The sequence below is a fragment of the Podarcis liolepis genome (genome assembly GCF_965112155.1).
Source record: "Podarcis liolepis genome assembly, chromosome: 3".
NCBI classification, from domain to species: domain Eukaryota; kingdom Metazoa; phylum Chordata; class Lepidosauria; order Squamata; family Lacertidae; genus Podarcis; species Podarcis liolepis.
This window is the reverse complement of record NC_139557.1, coordinates 20587439-20604173: the sequence shown is the minus strand read 5'-3', so window position 1 is coordinate 20604173 and position 16735 is coordinate 20587439. Positions and strand designations below refer to the sequence as shown.

The window sequence follows — 16735 nt, the reverse complement described above, 5'->3', positions numbered from 1 at the left end:
CACAGTTTTAACAGTGTCCGTAAGTGACTGTGAAGGCCAATTCTGGATCCACACGTCCTTCCACATTGGGGACATAGGTTTCGGGGCAGGAGTTGATCATGATAAGGGTTTGCCAAACGTGTCTTCCTCTTCACATGTTCCTGAGTTCGAGCTTCATCAAACTCCATGTCACCTTTGGTAAAGGCTGTTCTCCAATTGGAGCGTTCACAGGCCAGTGTTTCTCAGTTGTCGGTGCTTATACAGTGGTACCTCGGATTACATATGCTTCAGGTTACATACCTTTCAGGTTACAGACTCTGCTAACCCAGAAATAGTACCTCGGGTTAAGAACTTTGCTTCAGGATGAGAACAGAAATCATGCTCCGGCGGCACGGCAGCTGCAGGAGGCCCCATTAGCTAAAGTGGTGCTTCAGGTTAAGAACAGTTTCAGGTTAAGAACGGACCTCCAGAACGAATTAAGTACTTAACCCGAGGTACCACTGTACTACTTTTTTTTAGATTTACATTGAGTCTTTAAACCTACTTTTTTTTAGATTTACATTGAGAGAGTCTTTAAACCTCTTTTGTTGACCACCAGCATTACGCTTTCCATTCTTGAGTTGGGAATAGAGTAGTTGCTTTGGTAGACGATCATCAGGCACCCGCACAACATGACAAGTCCAAGAAGTTGATGTTGAAGAATCATTGCTTTGACACTGGTGATCTTTGCTTCTTCCAGTACACTGATATTAGTTTGCCTGTCTTCCCAAGTGATGCGTATCCAATGCCTGCCTCAAGATGTCTTTCGCCTAGGTATCTCCAATACAACAGACATGGGTTTCATCCTCACTACAACATTGTAAGGCAGTTTAGACTCAGGGATAGGAACTTGCCCAATGGAAATTTTCAGTGACATTTCAAATTGTCCAGCCAGAGCCTTTGTGTGTGTGTGTCAAGTTAAAAAGATGAATTGACACCTTTCTTCTCAGTGCAATACAATTTTCAGCATAGAAGCACTGCACCCTACAAAACATCTAAAAATAAATGATGGCCTGTGTGTTCATATTCACAGTGAGCTAGATAACTATTTCTAGCTCCTGATAGGTATCTCTTGCAAACACATGACATTCAGGAAGTTCAGAAACATTCTGAACTGTCAATCTTTCCTTTGTCTCATGAGCATACTGTTGTCACTAGATGAGCAGGGCCAAATAATCTGGTCACATGGAATTGCTCCAAGACACATACCATGGCTTTATGAGACCATTGTGATTCATGGACAGTTTGACAATTATTAACGCAGCCTGTAGTTCTATTAATAATTATTTTTTTCTGCTGCAGTCTTTGGCAGATGTGATAATTCAGTGGTAAGGTTGCTACCAGAATACCACTATTTTGCAGGTGGGATTGAGTTGCTGAGCGGCAAACCCAGCTTGTGCAACTTAAGTGGATTTGGTACACAACAAACCAGCTTCCCCACTCCCCCAAAAAAGTATTACAATAAGAAAAGTGGCTGGAAAATGCACTGGAAAGTGTGATGTGATTGATGATTGCTTTGTGTGATGTTGCATATAGTCTGCATGCAACAAAGAAGAACGAATGTTCAATAAACAACCAACGTCCTCTAATCACCCTGAAAACTTTGTGCTAACAAATCAGGTTGCATGGTCAATGAACAGGTTGTCTCTGGATGCAACCTACATGAATTGTGGTGTGATCGATACAGCCCTGGCAAAATAGTTGTTAGAAATTGGCCTTCAGAAAGAGTCAAAACTGCAACACTGGTTGGAAGATATAGGGACACCAGTGTGTACCATAAGCTTCAGTCTATAAATTTCAGTCTTTCGACATAAGGTCTGGAGTCAGATCAAATCATGTCTATCCAAGTTGTGCACTAGAGATGGACAAATCTGTCAATATCCATTTCTCTTGGTTTCTTGCTTTTCCACTCTTTAGTTCTCCACTTTTCTGCATCACTTTGCAATTTTCATTTAAGTCCTCATGAAAATGTGTCAACTTTTTAATGTCAATTTATCCTAAGATACATATTTTATGTGCCACTTTGCCTGATGTACACATTTTTATAAGCCATTTCTTCTCAATAAGAATGCATTATATGTTTTTCACTAATGTACACATCTCAATTGAATTACAAAGGTAAAAGGTAAAGGTAAAGGACCCCTAGATGGCTAAGTCCAGTCAAAGGTGACTATGGGGTTGTGGTGCTCATCTCACTTTCAGGATGAGGGAGCCAGTGTTTGTCCACAGTCAGTTTTCCAGGTCATGGGGCCAGCATGACTAAACTACATCTGGCACAACGGAACACCATGATGGAAACCAGAGTGCACAGAAACACCGTTTACCTTCCCGCCACAGTCGTATCTGTTTATCTACTTGCACTGGCATGTTTTCGAATTTCCAGATTGGCAGAAGCTGCGACAGAGCAATGGGAACTCACCCCGTCACACAGATTCAAACCGCCGACCTTCTGATTGGCAGGCCCAAGAGTTAGAAAGGGTATATGTGCTTTGCATACTTTTTCAGAAATAAACCTACAGCACAAGCAAAAATTAACCAGAAATGTTATTTGATTTGATTTGATCGCCCTTAAAAACTAAGGGGAAAATACAGGCTGTGGTTGAAATATATATCAATTATAACTGGACACAAAGAATGTTACTTGAGCTTAACTCGCTTTGCGCTGTGTCTTCCCTTGCTGTGTCTTCCCTTTTTGCAAAACAAATAGGCAATGGAAGACCCGGGCAAAGCTAGTTAGCAAGACAAGTCTTTCCTCCATGGGCTGGAATTAATGGGGTAATGATCTGATATATATATATATCTGTTCTCAGTTTGAACTGCTAACTGAATGGTTCAAGTCATTAAAATGAAATTCCTCTACTTCGAGTGTAGCGTAATTGAAACAAGTCTGGTTTTGTAACCAGCAGGTGGCGCATTTTCTTCAAGATTCTTGCTGTTGTGGCACTTCTCTTTTTTTAACATTCTCCATCCTTCAAGAAAACTCTTATTCAAGTACAAGTCTGTACACGACGGGTATCTTAAAGTAACCTCGAGAGTCTGACCTTGAACTGCGAAGAGCGGGTAATTCTTGCCTGGAGATTAAATGTTCTGCCAGTTGCTTAACTTCCCCCATAAGACTTGGGCATTGCATCACATTTGGTATTTCTGATCGCCAAAGGTCAGGAGGCAGAGGCAACCTCTGTTGGATGACCTTTATATGCACTACTCCAAGTATAAGGGACTATATTAAGAGATGACTTCCTCTATGCTTTTCCAGGTTTCAGCTGGAGTCTTAGCATTATATCTGTGACTGTGTCAATGTGCATTTATTTTTACAACTTCAAAAGCAGTCTATCTTTAGTGTCTTACAAAAACAGGAAGTCTAAGGTGTGTTTAGTAAGTGAACCCAATAATTGTCGTTCATTTGACGTGTATCACTTTGAGCTCTTGACCCGGAAGTGAAACCTCCTTAACCTTACATACTGCATTGTAGCTGGCTTCCATTGCTGGAATCCTTGGGACCTGTCAGTCTGAGGGTTAGGACATTGACTCAAGGCTTATATGACAAATGGGAAGGAGAAGAAGCTATAGATATCTTTTGGAGTTCAAGTACTTTGCGAAATATGCAGTCACAGGTTGTACTGAAATGCTAGCCTTTGCAGAAGCCGGAAACATTCCTTTTAGGAATTATAACAAATGACATCACCAAAGACATGAAGAGAATCTTTTTAGATTCAACAGCCGCCGCAAGGTTATTGATTGCAAAAAATTGGAAATCAGAAGAAGTACCAACATTGAAAGATTGGCAACATAAATTTTTTGAAATGATTGAATTAGCAAAAATGACGGCAACAATTAGAATGTAATCTAATCAAAATCTCAAACAGGAATGTAAATGTGTAGAAGAATACATGACCAAAAGATGCTCCAACAAGAATTTATTGATATGTATAGACTGATCTCACAAAGTTAAGCTAAGCTAAGCAGATATATAAGATTGAATGTTTCATTATTAAGATACAAGAATACAACCTCAATAATAAAGTTACAAAATAATAACAAGGAAGTCACGCAGGGGTGGAGGGAAGACACAGGGCAAGAAATAAGAAATGGATAAACGTTGGTACATAATGAAATGTGAAAATGTGAATTTACGAATATAATGTGTATCATTATGTAAAGATTTCATAAGATTTCATATATGTATTGCAACATAGCCTTTGCTAAATGAAGCGGGGGGGGGGGGTGAGTGGGTATTGGGTCTGTGCAATCATTCACCATAACAAATATCTGACTATTCTGCTACATCAGACAAGATGCATCTACATAGGGTGATATCCAACTATGATTTCAAAGACTAAGGTTGGATGTTGCCCTTGGAATTTTGATTTAAAGCACAAGACATTGTTCTCCTGCTGCCTTGTAAGTGGCCTGAGTGGAAGATAGCCTGCAGACTGCTCTTATGCCTTTAATACTCAGGCGGGGAATCCGTGGTCCTCTACATATTTCTGTGGTCCTCTCATCATCCCTAACCACTGGCTGTGCTGACTGGGGCTGATGGGAATTAGAATCCAGCAACATCTGGAGGGCTCCTGGTTCTCCATCTCTTCTTTAGCTGATGAGCAGGACATGAGAGAAAAATGAGTGAAGCTTTCCACCTAGAAATGCATACAATCAAATCAAATGGATTTGACTTCCACATAATGGCACCAATCTGGGGATCTGTTTATAGCAGATCTACGTGTCCTCTGGGTTGTTCCAGCCATTTCCTCAAGGGCACTCACCTCTACTGAATCATCCAATCATTGCTACGTTTTCTTTCTGACTTCAACTTTCCCCAGAGTCGTTGAGGAGGAAATGACAGTTGGGTACACTTCTACGTGTGTGAGAGAAGGAAGGTGAGTCACAACATCCAGTTTAGGATCAAAGTATAAGAACCGGAAGGTTAAAATGTGAATAATCATTCTGTTGAGACTGGAAAAAATATGTTCACAATTGTCACTTCCAGATGAGTGACTGGGCTCATGTCCCTTATCTAGAACCCAATTGCAAGTCCCACCCTAGCTCGCTTTTACAAAATCTTCTAGGAGGAACACTTTGTTCATATTTTCCCACATTATTACCTTGTTTTATTCATATCCATTAAGTATGGACAGGATATATGGATACATCATGCCCAGCTGCCAGTCATTGCCTAAGCAGAATGCTTAGAAAGATTGTTCATTTATTTATTACTAGTAGGGAGTTTTTGACACTGCCCTGTAATGCTTAGAAATCAAATATACCGGTATATTGTTATTTTTAAATAGATAGTATAATTTGTGTGTTTGGACACATCATGTGACCAAAGTCTCATTTTAGTCCACCATCTTGATCCAAAAAGGTGCCTTGCATTCACATATCAACAAAGACTGCCCCCCACACCCCAGGAAACCTTGTGCAGTGTTTGGCAACGATATATCAAAAGGTGGCCAAACTTATGCCAAAAAAGGGCAAAATCATGCCAAAGTCATGTTTTGTTCCACCATCTTGAATCAAAATGGTGTCTGGTGTCAAAACACCAGCAGACACTGCCATCCCCACCGCTGGAAGCTTCATGCTGAGTTTGGGGACAATATCGCAAGAAATGGCTGAACCTGTGCCAAAAAATGGGCACAGTCATACCAAAGTCATGTTTGAGTCCACCATCTTGATTCAGAATGGCACCCGGCACCCAAACATTGATGTTGACCACCACCACAAAACCTTTGGAACCCTTGTGCTGAGTTTGGCAATATCATGTGAGGTGGACAAAATTATTCCCCCCCAAAAAATGGTCAAAGTCACATTTAGGTCCACCATTTTGACTCAAAATAGGGACCGGTGTCCAAACATTGAAGAAGGCTGCCACTCCCATCTTAGGAACCGTCATGCTGAGTTTGGAACGGTATTTTGAGAGGTGGCTGAACCTATGCCCCAAAATAGGAAAAGTCACACCAAAGTGATATTTTGGTCCACCATCTTGGTTGACAGAGGCAGTTGGTGGCCCAACATCAACAAAAATCGCCAGCCCCATGGCAGAAACCTTTCTGATGAGTTTGGCGATGATATCTCACAAGGTTTCTGGACACCGGGCGAACAAACAGGCAAACCACTTTCCAAAATACATAGTTGATGCATGTATCCCACCCCTCATCTAAGATGAGATGGGAAGCCTTTGACCCTGCAGATGTTGCTGGACTACAGCTGCCAGCATCCCTGACCATTGGTAAGGTTGGCTGGTACCTGTGGAGGCTGGACTACAGCAACACCCAGGGAGCCACTGGTACCTCCATCCCAGCTGCAGTATGTTTTTCACTGCAGGGATGCAGGTGGCACTGTGGTCTTGGGCTTGCCGATTGGAAGGTTGGCAGTTCAAATCCCCGTGATGGAGTGAGCTCCTGTTGCTCTGTCCCAGCTCCTGCCAACCTAGCAATTTGAAAGCATGCCAGTGCAAGTAGATAAATAGGTACCACTTCAGCAGGAAGGTAAGCAGTGTTTCATTGCGCTCTGGCTTCTGTCACGGTGTCCCATTGCACCAGAAGCGGTTTAGTCATACTGGCCACATGACCTGGAAAGCTGTCTGTGGACAAACGCTAGCTCCCTCGGTCTGAAGGCGAGATGAGCACCCCATCGTCGCCCTTCACTGGACTTAACAGTCCAGGGGTCCTTTACCTTTTTACCTTTTTTAGGTTTTTCACAGCTATCGGACTAACCTGGCTGAGTGTTTGTAGAGCTTGAATTTATCCTTGCAACAATCAGTAGGGTTGTGGTGCAATTCTGTACATGTCTACACAGAAGTAAGCCTCTCTGAGCCCTGTGAGACTTAGTCCTAAGCAGCTGTGTAGAATTGCACTCCAGGTTTTGATGCCAGATCACACTTCTAATACGATTTTGAACTCTTACTAATCCCTTAAGCTACAGTGTGAAGGTGCTAAGGATTCACTGGCTTGTGTTTATATGGGGAAACTGTGAACAAGTGGTTTACCACATCTACACTAAATTGGGAGTGGGGGACAGGTACTAGATCAGAGGCTACAGTTTTGAACGTCTTATCCACTAATGGTTCCTATGCCTTTTAAAGCTATTTGGTAAGGCCAGTCTGTTCCATCACAGCTCAGCAGTGATGAGAGACATTGTGCTGGTCAGATTTCTTCCCGCCTGGCAACTCTGAGTGGCAAAGGAGTCCCAAACTGGGCCAACCATAACCCAGGTTTAAATGTTTTGTTGTTGATGATAATGATATTGTATACCTGAAGGAGCGTCTCCACCCCCATTGTCCAGCCCAAGATCCAGCTCTAAGGGCCTTCTAGTGGTTCCCTCATTGTGAGAGAGCCTCACCTCTTACAGGGAACCAGACAAAGGGCCTTTTTTGGTAGCTGGGTCCACCCCATGGAACGTCCTCCCAGCAGATGTCAAACAAATAAACAGCTATGTGATTTTTAAAAGACATCTGAAGGCAGCCCTGTTCAAGGAAGTTTTTAGTGTGCCTCCTCCACGAGAGGTCCAGAGGGTAGCAACACGAGAACAGGCCTTCTCTACAGTGGCTCCCTGTCCGTGGGGTGCTCTCCCCAGAGAAATTTGCCTGGCACCTTCATTACAAACCTTTAGGTGCCAGGCAAAAATGTTCCTTTTCAACCAGGCCTTTAGTTGATCTGTTTGACATCCTATACCCTTTTAAAATGTGGCTCTTTTTTGGGGGGATGTTATTAAGTTGTTTTTATTCTAGTTATATATTTTCTGTGAACCTCTCTGAGACCTCCGGGTGTAGGGCAGTGTATAAACTAATATTAATAATAATGTCGTATTGTGCTTTTACCATTTTTGCTGTGAGCCATCCAGAGTACCTGGGGCAACCCAGCTTTATGAGCAGCATATAAATAACAATTTGTTGTTGTTGTTGTTGTTGTTGTTGTTGTCGTTGCTTACAATATCAAATTTTCCTTATTTAGTTCTTAACTACCTTTCATCAAAAGGTCCCAGGACAGTGTATAAAAGCATGAATAAAATTAACTCACACAATATATAAATACAGTTCAAGACCGACAAATAGTCATTAAAAATGCAATAAGACAAAAGCTTAAAACCCAAATGGTAATTCCAAAAAATCATTTGCCTGGGCAAATGAGGGCAAGCAAAGGCAATGAGTGTTGTATGTGAACACCTGAACCTGGGCTGCTGATTTGTTCTTGTTGTTGTTGTTGTTGTTGTTGTTGTTGTTGTTTTGCTAGGAAGGGCAAGATCTCAAGGTGAGAATATTGTGATGAGCTAAAAAGTAGTGCTTCAAACTCTAGATAGTTATGCCAGACAGTTTTGCTATGAGTCCTCAATCATGGTGAGGTGTGCATTTGCAACGTGGCATGTCAGCCCCACTTCTCCATCCTTAATTTAATAATAATAAATTAAATTAAATTGAACGTAATTTCATTCAATTTATTACATGCCCTTCACCATCAGATCCCAGGGCAGGTTGCAACAATTTAATATTAAATATTAAGAATTATTAAAACAAATTACAACCACGGGAACAGGTCCTGAAAACATAATATGCAGGTGTCAAATGCCAGACTAATCAGATTTGGGGGGGGGGGGGTTGCAAAGACTCCAATTCTCTCTGCAAATATTTTGCAAACCACTTGTACCCTCACTTGAGCAGGTAGCCGGGCTTAATAGTAATTCACAGTTCAGGACATTTTTCCCCACATTAATTTTCTTAAAAGTTTTCAACATATAATGCAGCATATAATGCGACATATAACCTGAAGCGTATGTAACCCGAGGTACCACTGTATATACCATCAGAGTCCACAACCTATGGCAAGCATAGCCAATACTTCTGGGAAATTGGGGAAAACATTTCACTGAATTTCTCCCATTGGAGAAGTTCCCCAACAGTTCCTTGGGGTGGGTCTTGTCATTACCAGTAGCATAGCTTCTTCTTTTTTACCTAAACAGCTTGCATTATGCATAACATACTATGGGGATGTCTCAAGTGCAAAAACTGGAACACTGGTATAAACATGCTCCCAGTAATCTAGCCCCCCATTGGAGATGTTTTGCACCAGCTAGGCGTATATCAAGCTTGTTTGTTTACCCCTGTGTTGCAAAATATGACTCCGCAATATCGAAAGCAACACGATGGCCAGAAACAATTACAGCATAGAAAACTTTATGGAATAATGCAAAACATCAAAACGATCAAACTGAAGTCTCTGAAAGTCTTGGAATAAGTCACAGTGCCAGACTTTGCCCAGCAGAGATCAAGCTGGTAAAGCTTTGTATAATGGGCAAATGTCCAATTCTGATGTCCAACTACATAATCACATGAGCACTCTTCCAGAGTATTTTTCATTCTCATGTATATTACTAAACGAAGCAGTAGTTGCTATCTGAAAGCTTCTAGGTGGACATTCATCAAGGGCAGCCCCACCACATACGCACAGGCTGTCCAGACACATTTTATTTATTTCATTGCATTTATATCTCACATTTTCTCCATGGAGCTCAAGGCGGTTTCCATGATTTCTTCCCCCTCATTTAATTCCCACAACAAACCGGTGAGGTAGCTTAGGCTGAGATAGAGCGGCTGAGCCAAGCTCACCCAGGGAGCTTCATGGCCTAGTGGGGATTCGAACCCTGGTCTCCCAGGTCCTAGTGCAGCAGTCTAACCACTACACCACACTGGCTCTTCCTCACATTACAAAAAAAAGCTAGTCTTGGCATTAGAAAGGAATGAACGACAATTAAGTACTTAGCCTCTTTTCTCAGCAATAAACCCTAAGAGTTTCAGTAGATACTGCTGTAGCTGATGTCTCATAGAATTGGAAGGGAACCCTGCAATGAAAGGAATCTCAACTGAAGCATCCATGACAGATGGCCATCCAACCTCTGCTTAAAAACTTCTAATGAAGGAGAGTCCACAACCTCCTGAGGGAGACTAGTCCACTGTTGGACATATCATGGTCCATCAGGGCAAAGGAGGCACTGCTCCATCAACCTCAATCTGCCTTCAGACAGCCCCCACCTGCCTGTCTGGCTACATACAACCAGCCCAAGAGGGTGACACTGCCTGGCAGCTTCCTCCTCAGTCTTAATGTTCCTCTTGTAGAACTCAGCAGGGTGGAAGGTAGGGGCTAAACTTCATTGCGTTGGTTCTGCCTACCACTGAATGCTTCCATTTAATGTTGATCACCCTGCCTTCCGCCCTACCAATCTCAGTGAGTTCCAACTACCACCAAGTCCTAGTACAATTCTTGTCATACGCAACTAGTGGGCATGGACAGGGAAGTGTGGCTCTAGTCGCGCATGCACACACACAGAGTGGAGAGTCCATTTGGTGCATCCAAATTGCCTTGAATACAGGATTCCTACAGATGAATGATTTATTCAAAGCTGGATCATCAAGAAGGCTGATCGCTGAAGAATTCATGCTTTTGAATTATGGTGCTGGAGGAGACTCTTGAGAGTCCCATGGACTGCAAGAAGATCAAACCTATCCATTCTGAAGGAAATCAGCCCTGAGTGCTCACTGGAAGGACAGATCGTGAAGCTGAGGCTCCAATACTTTGGACACCTCATGAGAAGAGAAGACTCCCTGGAAAAGACCCTGATGTTGGGAAAGATGGAGGGCACAAGGAGAAGGGGACAACAGAAGACAAGATGGTTGGATAGTGTTCTTGAAGCTACCAGCATGAGTTTGACCAAACTGTGGGAGGCAGTGGAAGACAGGAGTGCCTGGTGTGCTCTGGTCCATGGGGTCACGAAGAGTCGGACACGACTAAATGACTAAACAACAACAACAACATTACTATTACTCATAGTATTCATACTTGCAACAGCTGTACGTGTGGATATCGGCTTCTGCACATGGCTCTCTTTTCCTGGATCACGGTATGTGGATTTAGTTTAAGATATTTAGGCTACTATCCTAGAGCTGCTTACCTGGGAGTAAGGCCCACTGAACTCAGTGGGACGTGTTCCTGAGCTCTGTTGGGCCCATTTTTAAACCCCACTGAAAATCAGAGAGATGGTGCTTGAACGATCCATGCATTGAATTCAATGGGATTTTTTTATATTTTAAAAAAAAAGTTTAATTGTGCATTTGATTACAGCCCTTTCTGTTTGGAAAAGCTGGTATTTGACCAGAGGAGCCACTGAGTCGTTACAATCCATCATGTAAATGACTGTTCAGGGACATCTAAATCCTCAGATTATTTGACTGCTGTACAGGATGCACTAAAGGGGGCTGGAGGAAAGAGACCCAAATCTGCAGGCGAAACAGCTGCAGCCATATAAAACAGCTCATGCATATTCACGCTTATGCACAGCAGTCCGATAACTTGGTCATTTTGATCTCAAATACCCCTGAGGTACCCTATTCACATTATGGATGAGTTACTGGCAAGTGATGGGTTTCAGATTTTTATAGAAGCATTAAAAAGTTATCTTTTGCAGACTCACGTTGATTCAGGGAGGGGAGCTCTAGATTCCAAACAGGCTGTTCAGTTTTTGTCCATTAGTAAAAAAATTTCTTCTCTGTGTCTCCTCTTTTTCATATCTCAGGACGAATCTATAAAGCAGAGTGCCGTAAAATAAAAGCCGCAGCCTTTCTCCAAAGCCCTGCACTGAATTCCTTTTGTTTCACTCTTCTTGTAAAATAAAATTCGATAGATGGCTTCCTCTTTCAAATGGAAGAACGAAAGAAAGCTGGAAGGAAGAGTCCTGGGATCTAACAGCAGCCACTAACCCTCACCTAGAGAGAGAGAAATCGGGAGAGAAAAGAAATACTTTTGCACAGCTGACTTCTGTATAAAAGCACCCAGTGAAGACTGCCTGCTACCAGTGATTTCTGACCAGCATTGTTAGTCTGCTGCAGCACAAAAGAAGTACCGTGGCATCTTAAAGAGACATTTGGTATGACATAAGCTTTAATGTCTTATATGTCACAATAAATGTGTTGGTCTTTAAGGTGTCCCAAGACTCTGTGTCCTTCTCTCTCTCTCTCTCAAATAAAAAATGGTACCCTGGGTTTTGAGGAAGAAAATTAAAATTTAAAAATGGTAGCCTAGGTTTCAATGATGAAACATTTCTCTAAAAACCCTAACTTTAAAGATGCTGCTGCTGTGAACATCAGTTCCTGTCTGGCCATTTCGTTTTTCTTTAGTTGTTGTTCTTTTGGAGCGAAATAAACAAGCCCCGCCCCCCTTAGGAAAAAGTATCGTTTTCGCAAATATGTTGGGAGTTGTTTGTCGTCGTCCCCCCCCCCCCAGCTTTCCCCGGGAAAGTGTCAGTTGAAACCCGGGACGGTGAGGGCGAGGCTGGGTAGGCATCATTTCAGATGGATCAGGAGCGTTTTCTGAGCGCGCTGCGAGGACTGCCAGCTGGGAAAGGAAGAGAGGCGTCGGGGAGGAGGATGGTGAAACGCTTGTCCAGATGGAAACGGGCCAGATCCAGAGATCTGGGGTGGACGGGTTTACAGCAAGCCTGGTACCCTCTGGACGCCTTAAAAGTGTCGACGGCCGGCGGAGGGAGATGAACAGCGCGCGCATCTGCGACTCTCGCGTTCCTTCGTTTCCTTACTGGGAGGAGTCATTTCCCCCTGGCTCCAATCCTAGCACCCACTTCCTCAGGCGTAACCCTCCACAACTCATTATCAGACCCACCGTGCCCCAGCCCCAACTGCCGTGACCTCCCTTTGACCAGTGCAGTTTGCGCGGAAAGTGCGCTCTGGTGCCCAGAGCATAAGAACCAGCTCCTATGGGTCGAGATCACTTTGCCCTCCCCCAGTAAAATATTTGAAGGATCCAGCCCCGCCGCCCCCACCCCCGGTTGATGGGCATTGCCATTCAAATGTGTGCCGTGTCGTGTGATCAATTATGTGGGGTGGGGCTTAACCCCCACCAATATTCAATATTCACCCCGGGTGCAGAGGCTGGAAGCCTATCCCCTAAGTAGGGGCATGGAGGATCTGGCGCATTACTGATGCTGTTGGACTCCCATCAGCCCCAGCCAGGGGTCAAGGAGATGGGGGGTCGTAGTAGCCCAAGGTTATCTGGAGGGCCCCCCTCCCCATTAACGTATCTAAAGACCATTATGTAGGCAACCAATGGACTTGAGGTCAAGATATGCCCTTGGCCACACGGAATGTCCTCTTCTGTGACCAATGTTGTTGTTGTTTAGTTGTTTAGTTGTTTAGTTGTTTAGTTGTTTAGTTGTTTAGTTGTTTAGTTGTTTAGTTGTTTAGTTGTTTAGTTGTTTAGTTGTTTAGTTGTTTAGTTGTTTAGTTGTTTAGTTGTTTAGTTGTTTAGTCGTGTCCGACTCTTCATGACCCCATGGACCAGAGCATGCCAGGCACTCCTGTCTTCCACTGCCTCCCGCAGTTCGGTCAAACTCATGCTGGTAGCTTCGAAGACACTATCCAACCATCTCGTCCTCTGTCGTTCCCTTCTCCTTGTGCCCTCCATCTTTCCCAACATCAGGATCTTTTCCAGGGAGTCTTCTCTTCTCAGGAGGTGGCCAAAGTATTGGAGCCTCAGCTTCACGATCTGCCCTTCCAGTGAGCACTCAGGGCTGATTTCCTTAAAAATGGATAGGTTTGATCTTCTTGCAGTCCATGGGACTCTCAAGAGTCTCCTCCAGCACCATAATTCAAAAGCATCAATTCTTTGGCGATCAGCCTTCTTTATGGTCCAGCTCTCACTTCCATACATCACTACTGGGAAAACCATAGCTTTAACTATATGGACCTTTGTTGGCAAGGTGATGTCTCTGCTTTTTAGGATGCTGTCTAGGTTTGTCATTGCTTTCCTCCCAAGAAGCAGGCGTCTTTTAATTTCGTGACTGCTGTCACCATCTGCAGTGATCTGTGACCAATACGGTCGTATGAACCTTCACTAGCATTAGGTTTTCATGGAAGTCCCATCCAGTGGTATTGAAGCATCCGCCAGATACACACGCCCTGCAAAACTCGTGTGTGTGTGTGTGTGTGTGTGTGTGTGTGTGTGTGTGTGTGTTTTGAGAACAACCTTCCCTCCAGCTCCGATCTCTCCGCCGCGAAGGGATGTTTTCTAGTCCGACCTGGAGATTCCGGTGTTGAACCTGGGACCATGGAAAGTAAATGCTCTACCCATGACCTACGGTCCTTCTTCAAAGGCTCCTGTGTCCCACAATGTTTAACACTCTGCCTTTAATAAGAGCGCAGAGGCTCTACATAAGGAGCAAGATGACGCACTGAGGACTAGTTACTCCTTTTTGCACATCAATCTTATTTATTTAATCGTGCATTAAGCATAAGGTGCAGGAAGCGCTGGAAGGGTGAATCTTTCATTCTGCTTCCGTACAGTAAGGAAATGATACGATTTGTCGTCGTCCGCTCTCTCCCACTGCGTATGACCTCCGATCACGACCAGAGCAAAGAGTCGACCTCTAGAGAAGTGGCGGAGGAGCGGGACTTCTAGTGGTCATTAGGTGACCTCCAATAAAGCGGACGACGAAAAAACCGTATCATTTCCTTATTGTACGGAAGCAGAATGAAAGATTCTCCCTTCCAGCGCTTCCTGCACCTTATGCTTATTGCGCGATTTATTTATTTTTATTATTTTTAAAGGATTGATGTGCAAAAAGGAGTAACTAGTCCTCATTGCGTCATCTTGCTCCTCACGTAGAGCCTCTGCGATCTTAATAAAGACAGAGTGTTAAACATTGTGGGACAAGGGGGCCAACTCCTAGAGACTCCTCGCCCCCCCCCCCCAATAAAATATTTGAGCCTCTCCTCAAGTTGATGGGCACTATTCAAATAGTGTGCATGTGCCACATCATGTGATCGATTATGCCGGACGGAGCTTGCCTGCTCCCTCCCCCCCCCCCTCAATATCGTTGGCAGCCCTGCAGTGGGCTCCCTCCCCGCTCCCCATTTCAAGAAAGCCAAACCAGCAACATCTATGGAGCTGGTTGCAGCGGTCTTTTAATTCCCCTTTAAATAAAATAAATAAAACTGCACTCCGATCCTGCCCTTTGTTTGCTTATCAATATCCGATGGAGATTGCAACAGATTCCCTGCCGCCGCCCCCCCAATTGGGGATTTATTCAGGGAGTCGCTTAACACTTTACGCACGTCTACTCAGAAGCAAGCCCCGCTGCGTTTAATGAGGCTTACTCCCAGGTATAAGTGGTGACACAGCAGCTAAAATCGGTGGCGCTCTCTGAACGCCGAAGGCAATGTGTGCTCGGATCCAGGATGAGCAAGGAAGAATAGCCCTCCAGGGAGAGCGAAACAGGGCAGGAAGCGAGCTTTCATCGCGAGGCAGAGAACCTCGTTAAAAATACTCGCACGCACAGCGAAGCGCGCTTCCTGCAGCAGCGCCCGGAATGCGGCCGGCGGAGGCTCAAATCTGGCTTTCAGTGCCCACGTTTAATGCCCGGTCAGTTTATGAACCCGATCTCTTGCTCTTGTCTGACGCCCTTGCCCGGGTCTCCCTTTCCCACGAGCAAATAGCGAAAGCAAATTGACCCAGGTCTGGGCTGGTCCTCCAGGTGTATCAGTGTGACAGTTATTATAGGGTGTGTGTGTAAGAAAGTCAGGTCCTGTATTCATAGCAGTGACCAGAGGAGGAATGACCACTGGGAGCAGCGCAAAGAGAAGAAACTTGACGCCTTCATCTGCCCCAGCTGCAACAAAACATGTCTCCCCTATATCGGTTTCTACAGCCACAGCAGGCGCTGTAACCTTCCAACCGTTTGACTTCACCCACAAAGGCGCACTCCTCCATGGACTCCTGAAACACACGGGTGCCAACAACAATATAGCCAATATGTATAGCCGGTGAGGTTAACCCGAGGCAATGATTATTGCTAATTGCAGAGAGATAAATCAGCATGGTGCTGATAACACCAAGGTTTCAGGTTTGATCCCCAAATGCGACAATTGCATATTCCCAGATGATGCTTCCAACACTTAGATAGATAGATAAGTTATAACGGGGTTCATATGAGGACTACACAGTTAGTTACTGAAGTGGGAGTAAATCGATCTTTCTACTTCACTCCCTCCGGATTCCTGGCACCGTAAACTACGATTTTCAGACCTGCCTTAATCCCTTATTGACCCTGATCTTCTCCCGCCGTTCTAAAAAGGGGTTACACAGCTCAGGTTTTCCGTTTGACTCCGGATATATGGGTTACGGCAGTGGCGTAGCGTGGGTTGGCAGCACCCGGGGCAAGGCAAGTAATTTGCGCCCCCTAACCCGTGGATTTGCGCCCCCTAACCCTAACCCCCAGATGTTGCGGCCGGTGCGGCCGGCCCCCCCTGCACCCCCCACGCTACACCACTGTTTCCTGGCAGTTTTATTCTCTTGGCAAACCGCTTTTGTAGCTGTCAAGCGGTTTATAAATTTTAGGATTTTTTTTTTAAAGGGCATTTTCAGAAAAAGCTGCTCGTGGCTCTCAGCTGTTCCCTCTCAACTGCTCGCTCCTAGTTTGTGGGAGGGTGGATTTAAGGCGTGACGGGGGGGTTTGCGTGCGAAGAAGGGCAACCTCTCCCCACTCCGCCGCTTTGCTCCACCCTGGCAGGCAGGCTGGCAGGCTGGCTACACGCGACGCGCTCGGAGAGGGCCTCCGGATCGTCCCCCGGGCTGGGCAAGGGCTCGTTCTCACGCAGCGGCTGTTGCGCAGCCTCGCCGCCGCCGCCGCCCTTGCTCCTTCGCGTGCGGGGAAAGGCCACCGG

The 16735-nt window shown here is 44.7% G+C and overlaps 1 protein-coding gene across 1 annotated transcript in view; it reads left to right on the top strand.

The window, feature by feature from the left end:
- LOC310703411 (uncharacterized protein) overlaps positions 1 to 11967 on the top strand; it is a 74908-nt gene extending 62941 nt beyond the window's left edge. Inside the window, exon 7 of the mRNA XM_083495781.1 lies at positions 11578 to 11967. Within this exon, the coding sequence (XP_083351907.1) occupies positions 11578 to 11590 (13 nt within the window). The 3' untranslated portion in view covers positions 11591 to 11967. The remainder of the gene's footprint in view (positions 1 to 11577) is intronic.
- The last annotated feature ends 4768 nt before the right edge of the window (positions 11968 to 16735 follow it).